This window comes from Oncorhynchus masou, chromosome 31 (genome assembly GCF_036934945.1).
Source record: "Oncorhynchus masou masou isolate Uvic2021 chromosome 31, UVic_Omas_1.1, whole genome shotgun sequence".
Taxonomy (NCBI): domain Eukaryota; kingdom Metazoa; phylum Chordata; class Actinopteri; order Salmoniformes; family Salmonidae; genus Oncorhynchus; species Oncorhynchus masou.
The window spans coordinates 29,288,127-29,306,422 of NC_088242.1; the positions used below are offsets into that span (position 1 = coordinate 29,288,127).

Here is an 18,296-nt window from a genome sequence, read left to right on the forward strand (position 1 = left end):
GCTACCTAATATAATGTTTACATATCCTACATTATTCATCTCATATGTATACGTATATACTGTACTCTATCATCTACTGCATCCTTATGTAATACATGTATCACTAGCCACTTTAACTATGCCACTTTGTTTACATACTCATCTCATATGTATATACTGTACTCGATACCATCTACTGTATCTTGCCTATGCTGCTCTGCACCATCACTCATTCATATCTTTATGTACATATTCTTTATCCCCTGACACTGTGTATAAGAAATTTAGTTTTGGAATTGTTAGTTAGATTACTTGTTGGTTATTACTGCATTGTCGGAACTGGAAGCACAAGCATTTCGCTACACTCGCATTAACATCTGCTAACCATGTGTATGTGACAAATAAAATTTGATTTGATAAACGGTCTGCTGGTGTGGATGCTTGCCAACATTAAGTTGTATATTACTTTTTGCTTTTATAAAGTGGTTGCCAACATATTTAAAGAAAAAGGATTGACATGTTTTCATTAACTAAATTAGTAAATTCTGTTTATTTCATCCTTCCACCAAATTATATAGTTTGGGCAAAAGCCAGTAGTTAGTTCTGAAGTTGCTAACCAAATAGGCTGGTTGTTAATGATATTCTTATGTTTTGACTCGTTCATTCCACGTTTCTTTGCTAAACAAATCCTTGGCATGTAGCTAGCTAGCAGTGGCCCAATAATGACTAAAGACAAGAACTTAAAAAATAAGGATTTAATATTTTATTAATAGGCAACAACTAGCTGATTTGTCGGGTCAATAAGATAGTTATAGAGGATAGCTAGGCTAACGTTACTTCTCCTTAGCTTTAGTTGGCTAGCTAGCAAACACACAATCACATCAAGCAGCTGAAAGGACAGCAAACTATGTGCATTTTCATTTGTTTTACCTTGGATATGTCCGTTAATGATCTTGATAAATGCATTATTTTGTGGAGAAAAAAACACTGCTTCAGTTAGGGATTCAATTTTGTTTTAACATTCACACCCCTATTTTCAACCTCATACGGTGATTTTATTTAAATTTTATTTCCCGACCCTGTATGGATAATTTATTTCTTCATAAGCTTAAACCTGATTAAACTTAGATTTTTCTATAGGCTATTGATATTGTTTGTTTGTTTTCTCTCATTATTAGTCCTCTGGCTACCTTAATTTTTGGGGGCAATTCAAACAACTTTTTGAAATGGAACTCTGTTACATTCATTGGTGAAAAAGCCGGGTATAAAATGTTTTAAAGCATAACGTTAGCCCAAAGTCATATTCATAGCCTATCGAATGGAGAGAGAAGGGAATATTGCCAACGTTTTTTAAAACCGCGAGGCAAAGGATAGCTAAGAATTGTCTGTTTTATAAAAACACATGAAAAGGTTTAGGCTATAGCCTAATGCCCATGCAACTGACAGAGAGAGAAACAATATTTTCTGACTGGACATTTTGTTCTGCTTTGGTGGAATTCTCCGCTCTGTCTGGCCTACATTATTCTCTTGCATTCTGTATATAACATATTTATTTAAATAGTCTATAGCAAATAGGAATGTGTCACTTGTCCCTGCTGTGCACTGCGAAAACGCCAGTCGAGTTCACAATCGACGATGGCTATTAATCATCGGCGATAGACGGTGCTGTCGTGATATCGCCCAATCCTAAGCAGTACAATACGTCTTTGTTTGTCTTCAGATGGAGTAATTCAGGTTATAAATGTGCCACAGGAAACGGTCATACACCCGTTGGGCCTGTGATTCATGTGGTCAACTTATACTCACTTGCAGGTACACAAGCGGTGGGCGTTGGTGCAGCATTAGCTGACGGAAGGTGTGTGTGTGTGTGTGTGTGCTCAGAGCCAGGCAGGATATGAGTGTAACAAAAGCAGCAGGACGGCAGGAGAGAACAGGGAGTGGCCCTGGCTGATACACACTGCCCTCCTACAGTGTTAGGCCATAAAACAGTAGTATGTACCCATCATACCTTCACTTCCTCTACTGTGTATACTAGAGCCTGCTAATGCCAAAATAGAATGTCATACATGCTCTGTACAACCCCACCCCTTCTCCACATTACTCCAACAAAAAAGATGGGGAAATTGACAAAAGCTTTTTGAAAAACACAGCCACTGTCCAGTGTCTTAACTGTGACTCATCATCATGGCCTGAGACTGTCACTGTACATTCCATCCCTGGGCCCATTCTGTTCCACTGGGTCGGCTTCTGTTAGGAGGAAATGTCAGAGTTCTGGTCTAAAGGTCTCACGCAGTGCCAGGCCAGCAAGCAGCATGAAGATGGGCTTTGTCTGTTTTTAATGGTGGGAGTTAAATTGTCTGGCTGGCTGTTGAATGAGCCTTGAGCTCTGTCGGCTTCCGCTCTGGTCGTCTGGCAGTGACCTCCACATGTCTCACTGCCTTTCTCAATGCCGGTTTGTCTCACTGTCTGCCTGCCTGCCTTTCAATGTCAATTTTTGCAGCTTCTCTGTGTGTATCTGCTGAATATAGACTACACTCTGGACTAGCCCATGCAGTTGCCATATTAGAGCATGCGCAGACCAGCTGGAGGGTGTGTTTACGGACATATTCAATGAATCCTTATCCCAGTCTGCTGTTCCCACATGCTTCAAGAGGGCCACCATTGTTCCTGTTCCCAAGAAAGCTAAGGTAACCCTGGGTCTCGACCCCGCCCTGTGCAACTGGGTACTGGACTTCCTGATGGGCCGCCCCCAAGTGGTGAGGGTAGGTAACAACATCTCCACCCCGCTGATTCTCAACACTGGGGCCCCACAAGGGTGCGTTCTGAGCCCTGTCCTGTAGGGCCCTCGGAGTGTTATGTCAGGAAAATAACCTCACACTTAAAAAAACAAAGGAGATGATCGTGGACTTCAGGAAACAGCAGAGGGAGCACCTCCCTATCCACATCGACGGGACAGTAGTGGAGAGGGTAGTAAGTTAAGTTCCTCGGCGTACACATCGTGGACAAACTGAATTGGTCCACCCACACAGACAGCGTGGTGAAGGCGGCGCAGCAGCGCCTCTTCAACCTCAGGAGGCTGAAGAAATTTGGCTTGTCACCAAAAGCGCTCACAAATCTTTACAGGTGCTCAATCGAGAGCATCCTGTCGGGATGTATCACCACTGCTCTGCCCACCACCGTAAGGCTCTCCAGAGGGTAGTGAGGTTTGCACAACGCATCACCGGGGGCAAACTACCTGCCCTCCAGGACACCTACACCACCCGATGTTACAGGAAGGCCATAAAGATCATCAAGGATAACAACCACCCGAGCCACTGCCTGTTCACCCCGCTATCATCCAGAAGGCAAGGTCAGTACAGGTGCATCAAAGCAGGGACCGAGAGACTGAAAAAAAGCTTCTATCTCAAGGCCATCAGACTGTTAAACAGCCACCACTAACATTGAGTGGCTGCTGCCAACAAACTGACTCAACTCCAGCCACTTCAATAATGTAAACATTGATGAAAAATGTATCACTAGTCACTTTAAACAATGCCACTTCATATAATGTTTACATACCCTACATTACTCTTTTCAAATAACCGATACCATCTACTCCTTCTTGCCTATGCCGTTCTGTACCATCACTCATTCATATATTTTTATGTACATATTCTTAATTCCTTTACACTTGTGTGTGTATAAGGTAGTCGTTGTGAAATTGTTAGGTTAGATTACTCGTTGGTTATTACTGCATTGTCGGAACTCGAAGCACAAGCATTTCGCCACACTCTCATTAACATCTGCTCACCATGTGTATGTGACAAATACGATTTGATTTATTGCTTTAAAAGCTTTGAACATCTTCCAAAAAAATGTGTTCATATTAACGCACGGTTGCTTTAATTTTCCAAATAAAATACTCTTATCTTGCTATATCAAACCCCTGTTCCAGCTACTGTGATTCAGAAGTAGCTTAAGGCAGGCCTACTCAGAGGTGATCATGCAGGGCGGGGCCTCTTGTGGTTTAGAGGGAGCTGTGATTTCAGACTAGGGTTGAATATTGTCCTGGTATTTTACAAACGTTCCATCCCTAGAATAATGAATCACTTTTCCACCTGGGTAACCTGGTATTTCCTGCCAAAACCGAAAGTGTCATTCAAAAGCATTATAAAGCATATAGATAGATTAGAGCTTTGATCGAAAATTCATGCCTGATGCTACCTGAGCCTGATGAGCCATACATTAAATACATCATGAGCCCTACACTAGACAATGAGCCCAAGCCCAAAAAAGCCCAAATGATTGTGCCGTTATCCAATACATATATGATATATAGTCTATTGCACGACATAGACACATAGATCTAGATATAATAGCCTAGTGCCATCACACGTTAGCTCTTCTTTCAAACTACCCGTGAGTTCTATTGGCTGCTGTATTTAACATTCAGCAAACAAGAGCTCGTGTCCCTTTTCTAATAGTCTATTGGTATAAGAAATGCTAAAAACAAAACATAACGATGTCCAGCAAGCTGTCCTCGTCTAGATTTTCCTGCATGGGACTCCAGGAGCTAAGGAGCGTTTTTAAAGGAGAGAAGCCAGGTGCGTGCGTATTGCTCAAGAGACGAGCAATAAGTTAGAAGCTTATTACGCGTAAACTGTCATTCATTAGCTAAATATAAGGCTAATAGTGCATTGAATTTATTTACCTGAAGGAGGTAGGCTAGACTTGCTATATCTATCAGTCTTTAACAGGATTATCTATTTTAGATGCAATTTGAATGGAAGTGAGAGAGAGAGAGGCTGCGAGAGAGTGCTTGTGCGTTCACTGATTTTAAACCAGCAATATTTGAGTGATGGGCTATTTTAAAACTCTGCAGCTGCAATTGGAAAAAATGAAATCTTTACCACTAGCACTTTGTGACATCTGCTGATGTAAAAAAAGGGCGTTATAAATACATTTGATTGATTTTTAAAAATAAGGCGACCTCCCAAAATCAGATGGAGATGTGTAAATTAGACACACATTCTGTCTTTATATTACTGTGGCATAGACTATGCTGCAGCAATTGTAGTCCTTCCTTTCACAAGAACAAAAAAGTTACCATGATGAGATGATGGGTCTACATGTGTTGTGATCTGCGCTCCATATTGAGGTGGGCTGTCTGTCCCCACCCTGAGCGTTGATGATTCATCATGCAAAGAGAAGGCCGCAGAGAAGCCAGATTTAGACATCACATATAATTTAAGTTCCATTTCAGGCCATGCTGTTCATACAATTGATTTGAATTTACCGGTTTCTCACAGTTATGTCTTCCGGGAGTGGTTTTGGGTGATCAATCTTGGTAACGGGTTCCTGATATTCAACCCTAATTCGGACCACTATCACTGTACAGTATGTCTGCTATGTGTCTGTTGCCACACACACACACATGGCAGCCTGTGTTCATGGAAAGCAACACATGCTCATGCTAGGGCCCTTGACTCTTCTAACGTGCCTTGTCAGGTTTTTCCCCACCCCAGGTCATGGTATTTTCTATTGTTCATAAGTGTTCATGCAGCCAAGTGCAATATTTGTGTTTTAGTGTGTGCTTGTCACCGAGTACATCATTACTCTTATGGTTTCTTTCTGTTTACTCTAGTGAGTGTGCGTGGACCCCTGTCTGTGCAAGTGTGTGTACTTGCTCAGTTAGCCACTCCTCCCTGTAGGAGTGTCATACCCCTCTCACCTACAGACAGACACAAGGCAGAATGGAGTGGGGGAGGAGCGGCAAGGGTAGGGTCAAGCAGGGTCGTGTGAGGGGTGGGGTTTTTCTTTTGGTTCTACCTGGGCATCAAACAAAACAAGTAAAGAGGGAGAGAGAACACCACTACCTGTAAGGACTGAAGTGGAGTGTGTTTGGTGCGTGGAGGAGCTGCTTCACTACACAACATACTGTATGTGACCTACAATACAGGCTAAAGGATCCTACTTAACTGTTCTCACATGCGAAGTGTACGTGCAATTTCTTTTCTTTTTTTTGTCTCTCAACCGTTTTAAAGCAGGGGTGTCGAACATGCGGGCCGTATCCAGGGGGAAATTAACTCAATATACTTTTTAAAATGACTTAAACCAAATTGAAACTGTGTAGAAATGATAATGGACCTATATTCCTACAATTTCTTGAACCATGTAACCACATGAAATGAATGGGTCTAAATTAGACATTACGCCAAATCCAACTGGAAACTATGAGATCAGGTTGGTTTCTGGATCACAGTGCACAGTCAGTAGACCGACATTCATCGTTTGACTGTCCAGGTCGCTAATAATCACTAGACAGTCAAGGAGCATCAACAGTTCCAAAAACAATAGATAGAGGACAATGTTTAGCAAATTTTGACAGCGAGGATATATAACCAATTTTCAGTGTGGCCCTCCGGAGCTCGTTGACGAATTAATGCGGCCCCCGGGGCAAAATGAGTTCAACACCTCTGATTTAAAGCCTTGTTAGATTGACGGTGCTGAGTGACTGTAAAATACTCTCCCGCTGAGGAGGCTCTAGTGACACTGAAGAATGCCTGGCCTGGAGTCAGAGAAAGAACGGAAGAGTTGAGGAGAGAAGGGAGGGAAGAGTTGAAAAAAGGGGAGCCTTGTTTATCTTCACAGGCCCCAACAGACACTCCCTGACTGGGTGTGGTGCCTAGGTCTCGTACCAGGACCAGATGCTCCAAACAAACAAATACACACACACACACACACACAAAGAACAACTGTCAGCTTAGGAATGCGCCAAACATGTTGATTCAACACTCACTGACTTTACAGACATAATTTCTGGGTTCACTTCTAAAGATAAAGAAGTAGCTGCTAGAATGTCACCGGCTTCTATACAGCATCTATATCTGTCTGTCGTCTGCTCCTCTGATTGGTTGTTTCTCTCTGTATCTCCTCCCCAGCTCTGTTCTCAGAGAAAGTGAGGAACATGTCACCCGACAAGATCCGGATTCCCCCTGAACCACCAGGACGCTGCTCCAGTCACCTACAGGTACACACACACCTGGGCTTTGTCTTCCACTCACACCCCTACTTACCTTTAGTTATGTACTTTACCGTATTTCGACTCACCTGAACTTGCCTGTGCTATGTCACCACCACTCTTGCACATCTTACATACCTGTGAAATTCCTCTGTCTAAACTGGTCTGGTCACCTGGTCTAAACAACCATCACTTTCACATTTGTCACACTGGCCTGCAGTACCACCATAGTCAGCAGTGACACGGTAAGCTCTCTGTCAACAAGTAGCAGACTACCGGTGAGAGGACAGTAAGGGTGTAACGGCTCACCAAACCCACTGTTCGGTCGCTATTGCGGTTTTGGTTCACGGTTCGGTTTCGGCACAGCGGGAAGAAATGTAAACAGTTACTGTAGTTAATTTGAGTTTATTTAAGAAAATCCAAAGTGTTTGTATTGCTGATTCCACACATGATCATGAGTCATATAATGCCTGATGAGAGCACCATCAGGAATAACACTTTGAAAACACACGATTACGCAACAGCACTATTGAAATATATGTGTGAAATCAATATGTAAACATGGCTTAGACATTGTATAGGCTTATGCTATAATGTTTTCTTACAAAGAGATACATTATGCACACTTGTGTGACTCGTAACAGGAGCGTGTGTCTGTAGCACGTACTTCTCATTTCCCACTCCGGTGTAAAATGATGGGCTGTCACTGTCAAGCAGCTCTCTGTATCCCTGGAGGTCCATCCATCGCAACGCAGGCTGCATTAGCCAATTCATTGACAACTTCATCTTTAGTTTGCTTCTATAGAGTGCGTAGTACCTGTTTGCTGAAATGGGTGCGGGTGGGTGAAGTTGGTAACGTGGCTCGAGCACTTTCACGAGGTGCTGAAACCCCCTATTCCTCTCAAAGGCTGTGAGTGGGCTCATATCCATGGCTATAAACATACCTATCGCTCTTGTAATTTCTTTGGCCCAGTCAGAATTGGCCACGAAGGGCTGCTTGAATGCAGAGGGGAGACGAAGTTGTTGGTTTTTTTGCGTTTCCGTCTTGCTCCAGTGGTAGGAATACTGGGGTGATGTTGGCATAAAAACATGCTTGAGGTGTTGGCCGCTGCATAGGCCAGTGGTTCCCTACTCCAGTCCTCTAGTACCACCAACAGCACACGTTGTTGTAGCCCCAGACAATAAACACCGGCTTCAACTCATTGAGGGTTTGATGATTAGTTGACAAGTTGAATCAGGTGTTCTTGTCTTGGGCAACAATAAGTGTGTACTGTCAAGGGTACTCGAGGACTGGAGTTAGAAACCACTGGCATAGGTTATTCTTATTGAACAATGGTGACATACTCACTCTGTCCATCGCCGTTGTAATCTACTGGGAAGCCAAAAATGTTCCCAAACTGGAGATTTAAATGATGGAAAATCCTCCTGGTTTATCGACCCCACCACTCGCCATCGTACAGAGCTCGTTCCACAAAAGGACTGTTTGAAATGCGCCATTTAAGATTAGAATTTTGATTACAAAGTGTGCATAGGCTCTAGTTTTAACGGAATGGCCGGAACAAAAACAATTATGCTCAAATTTACTTGAGGCATAGACTGCAGAGCCTGTAGGCCTTGTGTTTTTATTTTGGGGATATATTTTTAATGTATTCATTCAGCGTCACAATGCGGACTGAACCAAGGTCCACGTACCGAAAGGGTTGGTATGAACATGTGTACAGTTACACCCCTAGCAGAAAGATATAGTGAGGGAAAAAAGTATTTGATCCCCTGCTGATTTTGTACGTTTGCCCACTGACAAAGACATGATCGGTCTATAATTTTAATGGTAGGGTTATTTGAACAGTGAGACAGAATAACAACAAAACAATCCAGAAAAACACGCGTCAAAAATGTTATAAATTGATTTGTGTTTTTAATGAGGGAAATAATTATTTGACCCCCTCTCAATCAGAAAGATTTCTGGCTCCCAGGTGTCTTTTATACAGGTAACGAGCTAAGATTAGGAGCACACTCTTAAAGGGAGTGCTCCTAATCTCAGCTTGTTACCTGTATAAAAGACACCTGTCCACAGAAGCAATCAATCAATCAGATTCCAAACTCTCCACCATGGCCAAGACCAAAGAGCTCTCCAAGGATGTCAGGAACAAGATTGTAGACCTACACAAGGCTGGAATGGGCTACAAGACCATCGCCAAGCAGCTTGGTGAGAAGGTGACAACAGTTGGTGTGATTATTCGCAAATGGAAGAAACACAAAAGAACTGTCAATATCCCTCGGCCTGGGGCTCCATGCAAGATCTCACCTCGTGGAGTTAGAATGATCATGAGAACGGTGAGGAATCAGCCCAGAACTACACGGGAGGATCTTGTCAATGATCTCAAGGCAGCTGGGACCATAGTCACCAAGAAAACAATTGGTAACACACTATGCTGTGAAGGACTGAAATCCTGCAGCGCCTGCAAGGTCCCCCTGCTCAAGAAAGCACATATACATGCCCGTCTGAAGTTTGCCAATGAACATCTGAATGATTCAGAGGACAACTGGGTGAAAGTTTTGTGGTCAGATGAGACCAAAATTGAGCTCTTTGGCCTCAACTCACCGTGTTTGGGGGAGGAGGAATGCTGCCTATGACCCCAAGAATACCATCCCCACCGTCAAACATGGAGGTGGAAACATTATGCTTTGGGGGTGTTTTTCTGCTAAGGGGACAGGACAACTTCACCGCATCAAAGGGACGATGGACGGGGCCATGTGTACCGTCAAATCTTGGGTGAGAACCTCCTTCCCTCATCCAGGGCATTGAAAATGGGTCCTGGATGGGTATACCAGCATGACAAATGACCCAAAACACATGGCCAAGGCAACAAAGGAGTGGCTCAAGAAGAAGCACATTAAGGTCTTGGAGTGGCCTAGCCAGTCTTCGGACCTTAATCCCATAGAAAATCTGTGGAGGGAGCTGAAGGTTCGAGTTGCCAAACCTCAGCCTCGAAAACCTAATGACTTGGAGAAGATCTGCAAAGAGGAGTGGGACAAAATCCCTCCTGAGATGTGTGCAAACCTGGTGGCCAACTACAAGAAACGTCTGACCTCTGATTGCCAACAAGGGTTTTGCAGAGGGGTCAAATACTTATTTCCCTCATTCAAATGCAAATTAATTTCTAACATTTTTGACGTGTGTTTTTATGGATTTTTTTTGTTCTGTCTCTCACTTTTCAAATAAACCTCCCATTAAAATGATACTGATAATTTCTTTGTCAGTGGGCAAATGTACAAAATCAGCAAGGCATCAAATACTTATTTCCCTCACTGTAAGTATATGATGTACTGAAATTGGTGGGGTATGAGAACAGATAAGGTGTGTGTCTGAGATATTGGTTTTTAGGTTGTAAAATGTCCCTCCTGCCAAAGTCTGAGAAGAGTTCAATGCCAGCTGCCAGACAAGCAGTGTTCTGCAGTTGTTGGTAAATGTTCAAGAATGTTACAGACTGTTGAATAGCAGAATCCTCCAGTGGGAGACTAACATCAACATGTAGGAAGAGACAGACAAAACATCTCAGTGGTCAGCACTCTGTCAATCAACATTCCATCCCTCTAGATACGGTCTCTCAATCCTTACTGGTCCAAGGTTTTCCTCAGAAATAAGTTGGCATTCTCGGTAGACATTGCCATCATGCACAGATCTAGGATCAGCATATCCTTCCCAAATCTTAACCCTAACCATGAGGGAGAAATATGCAACACTTCGATCAGTAAATGTAGGTGTTGAGGCAGGTGAAGTTGGGTTAAATTTAGAAGACACATTTCGGGTGGAATTAAATAAGTTGTGCAACTGACGAGGTATATCCTTTCCCTTCTCTTAATTACCCCTCTATCAGGTGAATCACTGATGAGTCACTACCACTAACACCAGCACACACAGGAAGGGCTGGGGACAGTTAAGACTCAGGCCAATGAGTAGCCAGGGTGTGGTCTGTATTATTTTAGTATGCCTCATTATTGTACTGGCCCTCATGATTACCATTGTATCTCAAAAAATAAACATCACAATACTGTTGTCCTACTATTTGGCCTAATTGAACTGACTGTTTTGAGTACTGTAGATACAGTAGTGCAAAAACATTAAAATCCTCCATCTTGTCTGTTTTTTAAGGCTTATTTATCATTGTGGATACCCCTGGCTCCAGTTGACAGGCCCAGCTTCCTGCGTCTCCCGGGAGCCTGGTTGCCAAATATTGCTCTGAGGTCTCAGAAACTGCAGACACACAATGACTCCGTTCAGAGCCCTGTCAGTCAGATGTACAGTACCAGTCAGACGTTTGGACACCTACTCCATTCAAGGGTTTCTCTTTATTTTCTACATTGTAGAATAATAGAGAAGACATCAAAACTATGAAATAACATATATGGAGTCATGTAGCAACCAACTAAGTGTTAAACAAATCAAAAATATATTTTAGTTTCTTCAAAGTAGCCACCCTTTGCCTCAACCATCTTCACCTGGAATCCTTTTCCAACAGTCTTGAAGAAGTTCCCACATATGCTGAGCACATGTTGGCTGTTTTTCCTTCACTCTGCGGTCCAAACCATCTCAATTGGGTTGAGGTCGGGTGATTGTGGAGGCCAGGTTATCTGATGCAGAACTCCATGACTCTCGTCTTGGTTTAATAGACCTTACACAGCATGGAGGTGTGTTGGGTCATTGTCCTGTTGAAAAAGACATGATAGTCCCACTAAGCGCAAACCAGGTGGGATGTCGTATCGCTGCAGAATGGTGTGGTAGCAATACTGGTTAAGAGTGCCTTTTAATTCTAAATTAATCACTGACAGTGTCCCCAGCAAAGCACCATCACACCTTCTCTGTGTGTCATTGTGGGAACCTTCACCTTCTCCGTGCGTTACGGTGGGAACCTTCACCTTCTCCGTGCGTCACGGTGGGAACCTTCACCTACTCTGCATCTCACAAAGAAACTGCGGTTAAAAAACCTCTCAAATTTGGACTCGTCAGACCAAAGGACAGATTCCCACTGGTCTAATGTCCATTGCTCGTGTTTCTTGGCCCAAGCAAGTTTCTTCTTATTGGTGTCCTTTAGTAGTGGTTTCTTTGCAACAATTCGACCATGAAGGCCTGATTTACGCAGTCTCCTCTGAACAGTTGTATTGAGATGTCTGTTACTTGAACTCATTTGGACTGCAATCTGAGGTGCAATTAATTCTAATGAACTCATCCTCTTCCTTTCCTGTGGCGGTCCTCATGAGAGCCAGTTTCATCATGGCGTTTTATGTTTTTTGCGACTGCACTTGAAGAAAAGTTTAAAGTTCCTTCATGTCTTAAAGTAATGATGGACTGCTGTTTCTTTTTACTTATTTGAGCTTTTCTTGCCATAATATGGACTTATCCCTATTTGGTTAGAGACCATCTTCTGTACACCAGAATGCCAAGAGTGTGCAAACCTGTCATCAAGGCAAAGAGTGGCTACTTTGAAGAATCTAAAATATATTTTGATTGTTTAACACTTTATTGGTTACTGAATGATTCCATATTTGTTATTTCATAGTTTTGATGTCTTCACTATTATTCTACATTGTAGAAAATAGTACAAATGAAAAAGAACACTGGAGTGAGTAGGTGTGTCCCAACTTTTGACTGGTTCTGTATGGGTCAAGGCTGGAGTAAAGACCCTGGCTTCAGCCTTTGCCAAGTTCAGCTGCCATGTTTCGCATCAGTTAACACACTGTAGGGGCTAAGCTAACTTGTTACGCCTCTCTACCAATTGACCAGTCATTTTGTGCTGTTCATACACGGGTAGGTTTGGAGGCCGGAGGTCGCAAGTTCAATTCCAGTTATGGACAACTGCACCTGGCTTTACTGATATATCTAGGCTTGTGATACATACACATCACAACAGACAAACAAAGTGCTTGTCGTAAAAACTATACGAGTGGGGATTTGACTCTTATGTTATTACTGATCAGATATGTTGGTTTTCTGTCAACAGGAGAAGATCCAGAAGCTGTATGAAAAGAATCTACATGGAGACTTTGACACAAACAACCACATTCAGAAGAAGAAAGAGTTCAGGAATCCCAGGTACACACACACACTAATTCATGCCACACACACACTAATTCATGCCACACACACACAAGAGTTATGACAACATCGATCATACGTGGGATGCTTTCCCAGATACCTTCGTTGACATGTCAATGTGTGTCTTTGCAGTATCTATGAGAAACTCATTCAGTTCTGTGGCATTGATGAACTGGGAACCAACTACCCTAAAGACATGTTTGATCCTCATGGCTGGTCAGAGGACTCTTACTATGAGGCACTGGGTAAGGAAGTCATTGGTGTGAATGTGTGCTTGTTTGTGGCTATATGTGCTTGCCAGTTTGTGGTAGTCCTATCAGCTGAACTGTTTTCATTCCCTCCCTGCAGCCAAAGCTCAGAAGGTAGAGATGGATAAACTGGAGAAAGCCAAGAAGGACAGGACGAAGGTGAGGGACACGGGCGCTTTTATTGACTTGAAGAGGGGACCTGAGGTAACCTGAATTCCAATACACACGTTTTCACCCCCCCACACACACATAAAACAAAACCATGCCTGCTCTCCTCTTAACCCCATCCCCAACCTCTGTTTAAAACATATTACATGGCCAAAAGTATGTGGACATCCAAGTTGAACATCTCATTCCAAAATCATGGGCATTAAATACTCCCCATCCCGTATCCGGGATCGTGAATAAAGCCTCAGGCTCATTAGCATAACGCAACGTTAACGATTTCTGAAAATCGCAAATAAAATGAAAATAATGCACCTGCTCTCAAGCTTAGCCTTTTCTTAACAACACTGTCATCTCAGATTTTCAAAATATGCTTTTGAACCATAGCAAATCACTAATTTGTGTAAGAGTATGCTAAGCTAGCTTAGCATTTTGAGTAGCATTTAGCACGCAACATTTTCACAAAAACCAGATAACCAAATAAATAAAATCATTTACCTTTGAAGAGCTTCAGATGTTTTCAATGAGGAGACTCTGTTACATAGCAAATGTTCAGTTTTTCCTGAAAGAATCTTTGTGTAGGAGAAATCGCTACGTTTTGTACATCACATTTGGCTACCGAAACTAACCGAAAATTCAGTCACCAAAACGTCAAACTTTTTCCGAATTAACTCCATAATATCGACCGAAACATGGCAAACGTTGTTTAGAATCAATCCTCAAGGTGTTTTTTCACATATCTCTTCATTGATATGCAGTTCGTGGAAGCTTGCTTTCCCCTCAGAATCGCATGGAAAAATACCAGCAGCTGAAAAAGACGCACCAATTTCGACGGAGGACACTGGGCGGACACCTGGAAAATGTAGTCTCTTATGGTCAATCTTCCAATGATATGCCTACAAATACGTCACAATGCTGCAGACACCTTGGGGAAACGACAGAAAGGGCAGGCTCATTCCTCTCGCATTCACAGCCATATAAGGAGACAATGGAAAACGGAGCCTCAAAAATCCTGCTTGTTTCCTGGTTGCCGTTTCATCTTGGTTTTGCCTGTAGCTCCCGTTCTAGGGCACCCATAGACAATATCTTTGCAGTTCTGGAAAATTCAGAGTGTTTTCTTTCCAAAGCTATCAATTATATGCATAGTCGAGCATCTTTTTGTGACAAAATATCTTGTTTAAAACGGGAATGTTTTTAATCCAAAAATGAAATAGCACCCCCAGAGTTTCAAGAGGTTAAAATATGGAGTTGGTCCCCCCTCTGCTGCTGGTCCCCTCCACTCTTTTGGGAAGGCTTTCCACTAGATGATGGAACATTGCTGCGAGGACTTGCTTTCTTTCAGCCATGAGCATTTGTGAGGTCAGGCACTGAGGTTGGGCGATTAGGCCTGGCTCGCAATCGGCGTGACAATTCAATCTGAAATGTATTTGATGGGGTTGAGGTCAGGGCTCTGTGCAGGCCAGTCAAGTTCCTCTACACCGATCTCAAAAAAACATTTCTGTATGTACATTTCTGCTGAAACAGGAAAGGGCCTTCACCAAAGTGTTACCATAAAGTTGGAAGCACAGAATTGTCTAGAATGCCATCGTATACTGTACTGTTAAGATTTCCATTCACTGGAACTAAGGGACATAACCCGAACCATGAAAAACAGACCCAGACCATTATTCCTCCTCCATCAAACTCTACAGTTGGCACTGCATTCGGGCAGGTAGTGTTCTCCTGGCATCCGCCAAACCCAGATTCATCCGTCGGACTACCAGATGGTGAAACGTGATTCATCACTCCAGAGAACGCGTTTCCACGGTTTCAGAGACCAATGGTGGCAAGCTTAACAACACTCCAGCCGATGCTTGGCATCGTGTGCAGCTCCACGGCCATGGAACCCTATTTCATGAAGCTCCTGATGAACAGTTATTGTGCTGACGTTGCTTCCAGAGGCCGTTTGGAACTTGGTAGTGAGTGTTGTAACTGAGGACAGACTATTTTTTTAGGCGCTGTGCACTTCAGCACTCGGCTGTCCCGTTCTGTGAGCTTGTGTGGCCTACCACTTTGCGGCTGCGCAGTTGTTGCTCTTTGACATTTCCGCTTTACAATATCAGCACTTACAGTTGACCACGGCAGTTCTAGGGGGACAGAAATTTGATGAACTGACTTGTTGGAAAGGTGGCATCCTATGACTGTACCACGTTAAGTCACTGAGCTCTTCAGTACAGGCCATTCTACTGCCACTGTTTGTCTATGGAGATTGCATGGCGGTGTGCTCGATTTATTTATTTTTCCTGTCAGCAATGGGTGTGGCTGATTTATAGCCGAAACCACTCATTTGAAGGGGTGTCCACATACTTTTGGTATGTAGTGTACCTGTTCAGAGAAAATAGCTTTGCCAACCCTGTACGTACGTTTACTCCTCTCCTTTACTGTTTTACCAATTACAGAACGGGCCGTTCTCTTTTATCAGTCTGTGTGTCAGGGGCATGTTGCCACCAGCAGCCTCGTTTATTCTCTCCACACACTTCCAGAGAAGTGTCCTGCCAAGAGATTAAGGCTCATCACAACACAATGTCAGCACAACCCAGCCTGGCTCCGCTCAGCCCTCTGCAGTATGAGTATGGTGAAGTATTTTGTCTCCTCTCTCCTCTCCTAGATTGAGTTTGTGACGGGCACTAAGAAAGGGACAATCCCCACCAATGCAGCAGTTCCCACCACCAATACAGCTACTACCACAGCTACAGGTACACTCACATCACACACAACTGTGTTCCAAATCAACCCCTAGCCCCAACCCCTAGACCGCATCACCACCAACACCTCTTCTACTGTCACTGGCAGAGAGATGAGCCCCCACACTCCATAGAAACATTATCATCCCTGGCTGATTTTAGGTTGTGACCTTCCTGAAAGAGGAAAAAGGTCAAGATTATAGAGTATATCTGGTTCCCTTTCTCTCCCGTTCACTTTCTCTCTCTCCCGCCTCTCTCCACCCCCAGCAGAGGCTCAGAAGAGGAAGAGTAAGTGGGACTCTGCAGTGCCCGTGACCCTGGCCCAGCCCGCACTGCTCACTACCACGGCGACCCTGCCAGGGGTGGTCTCCGTGACAACCACCGCCAGCGGAACCAAGACCACAGTCATCTCCGCCGTTGGCACCATCCAGAAGAAAGCTAAGCAGTGAACCGGCATGGGGAGAGGAAGTGTGTGTGTGTGTGTGTGTGTGCGCGCGCATTGAGCTGTGTGGCTGAATTACTAAATGCAAAAAGAGGGAGGGTGAAAGAATGTCTTCAGACAATATGGATGTCACATGAACCTCTGCATCTCTACTGCCGTCGGTCTCTGGGATTGGATCTACAACATTTGGTCAAAGGACTCAAGCCTGACTTGAGATTCAATGAGACAATTTTTCTGTAATTTCTGCATTGATATCAACATAAGGTTCCTTTTTCATCCAGCTCTCCAGTCAGCACCCTGTTGAAGTTATGCATTGATCTGTTTTTTTTTTCTGTCGACAAGAAAGTGTTTTGATGTTAGCTAAAGACTATCCATGGGGAAAACCACCCTACCTAGAAAGTAGCCTAGTTATGGCATAACTTGCTAGCCTCTTGACTGAAACTTGAGTTAGTTTCTTTATTCCATCCTCCTGTAAAATGGTTTCTTACAGTATCAACCCACCTGTTATGGTACAGTATATATTACTATTAGTTTTGGGCTCTATAACATAATTTCCTTTCTAACCACAGTGTATATTTGTGCTATTTCCTATGTTCTGTGTTTTGACCATCTACTGGACAGACTATGGACATTGGCATCAACGTTTCTTGTCTCATTTTCAATGGCCTATTCAAAGAGCTTAGCGGGAATATTTTTTACAAATGTACATATATCACTGATGATGATGATGATGATGATGATAGGATGGTAAATAAAACAAACGTCATACTGCCTTTTCAATTGGAGTGTGTGTCCATTCTTGTTAGGTCGTCTTGGGTTCAATATGAAACTGTTTTTTCTACATAAGATGTAAGTAGTATTTGATCATACAATTATTTTCATGCTGTTCTCTGGATAAAGCTTTGAATGTTCTGTCCGGGAAATTAAGGAATGTTATTGTGTGTTGTTGTGTTCCAGATCTATTGACTGCAGCCACTGGCCTGAATCTGGCCAGAGGTATTTCTGCCTCGCTGTCTCCCTTTCATTCGCTCTCCTCTCTTTAAATTTTCCCCTTATGTCTCTTTTCTATCCACTACCCACGTTCGCTCTCTCCCCCTCTTTCCATCCATCTATTTCTGTGCACTTTGGGAATTTATGTGGCCAGGTGCGGTTGTGATTTACATCCATCCTTCACCTCTTCCTTTTCTTTTATCCCTCTCTTTATCGGACTTTAATTCCATCCAGCAGGAACGATAACACACCGCCCCGCCCCGCAGTCTTCTGAAGCACAGTTGGAGGTCAAAGTTCAGAATCTGAGTCGTTTACTAGAGGAAGTCCGTTAGATCAGCTTACACTCAACAGATCCCCATATCACCAATAGACTTGAGGGCTTGTCAACCACCACCATATCCCAGGGGTTAAAGTTCTTCGGAACTGCGAAGGATATCTGTCATAAGGTTTTTGGAGAGGTCGTTTTTGAGATCTGTACATCCGGGCTGGTTTGGAGATGACAGCCTTAAACATACAGAAGCGTGTCTAGAAACATGTCTGTTCACGAAAAATATTCCCAAATGTTTTCTCAGATATTGCAAACTCAACAAAAAAAGAAACGTCCTCTCCCTGTCAACTGCGTTTATTTTCAGCAAACTTAACATGTGGAAATATT

At 43.3% G+C, this 18,296-nt stretch overlaps 1 protein-coding gene across 4 annotated transcripts in view; it reads left to right on the plus strand.

Annotated features, from left to right (window-relative positions):
* Positions 1-17,431, plus strand: part of sap30bp (SAP30 binding protein) — a 34,628-nt gene extending 17,197 nt beyond the window's left edge. Inside the window, exons 5-10 of one of the 4 annotated variants that reach the window (XM_064950645.1) lie at positions 6,900-6,988; positions 12,979-13,070; positions 13,206-13,318; positions 13,422-13,525; positions 16,134-16,221; positions 16,477-17,431. In XM_064950645.1, the coding sequence (XP_064806717.1) occupies positions 6,900-6,988; positions 12,979-13,070; positions 13,206-13,318; positions 13,422-13,525; positions 16,134-16,221; positions 16,477-16,658 (668 nt within the window). In that variant the 3' untranslated portion in view covers positions 16,659-17,431. The remainder of the gene's footprint in view (positions 1-6,899; positions 6,989-12,978; positions 13,071-13,205; positions 13,319-13,421; positions 13,526-16,133; positions 16,222-16,476) is intronic. The other 3 variants (XM_064950646.1, XM_064950647.1, XM_064950648.1) reach the window with 3 other exon arrangements.
* The last annotated feature ends 865 nt before the right edge of the window (positions 17,432-18,296 follow it).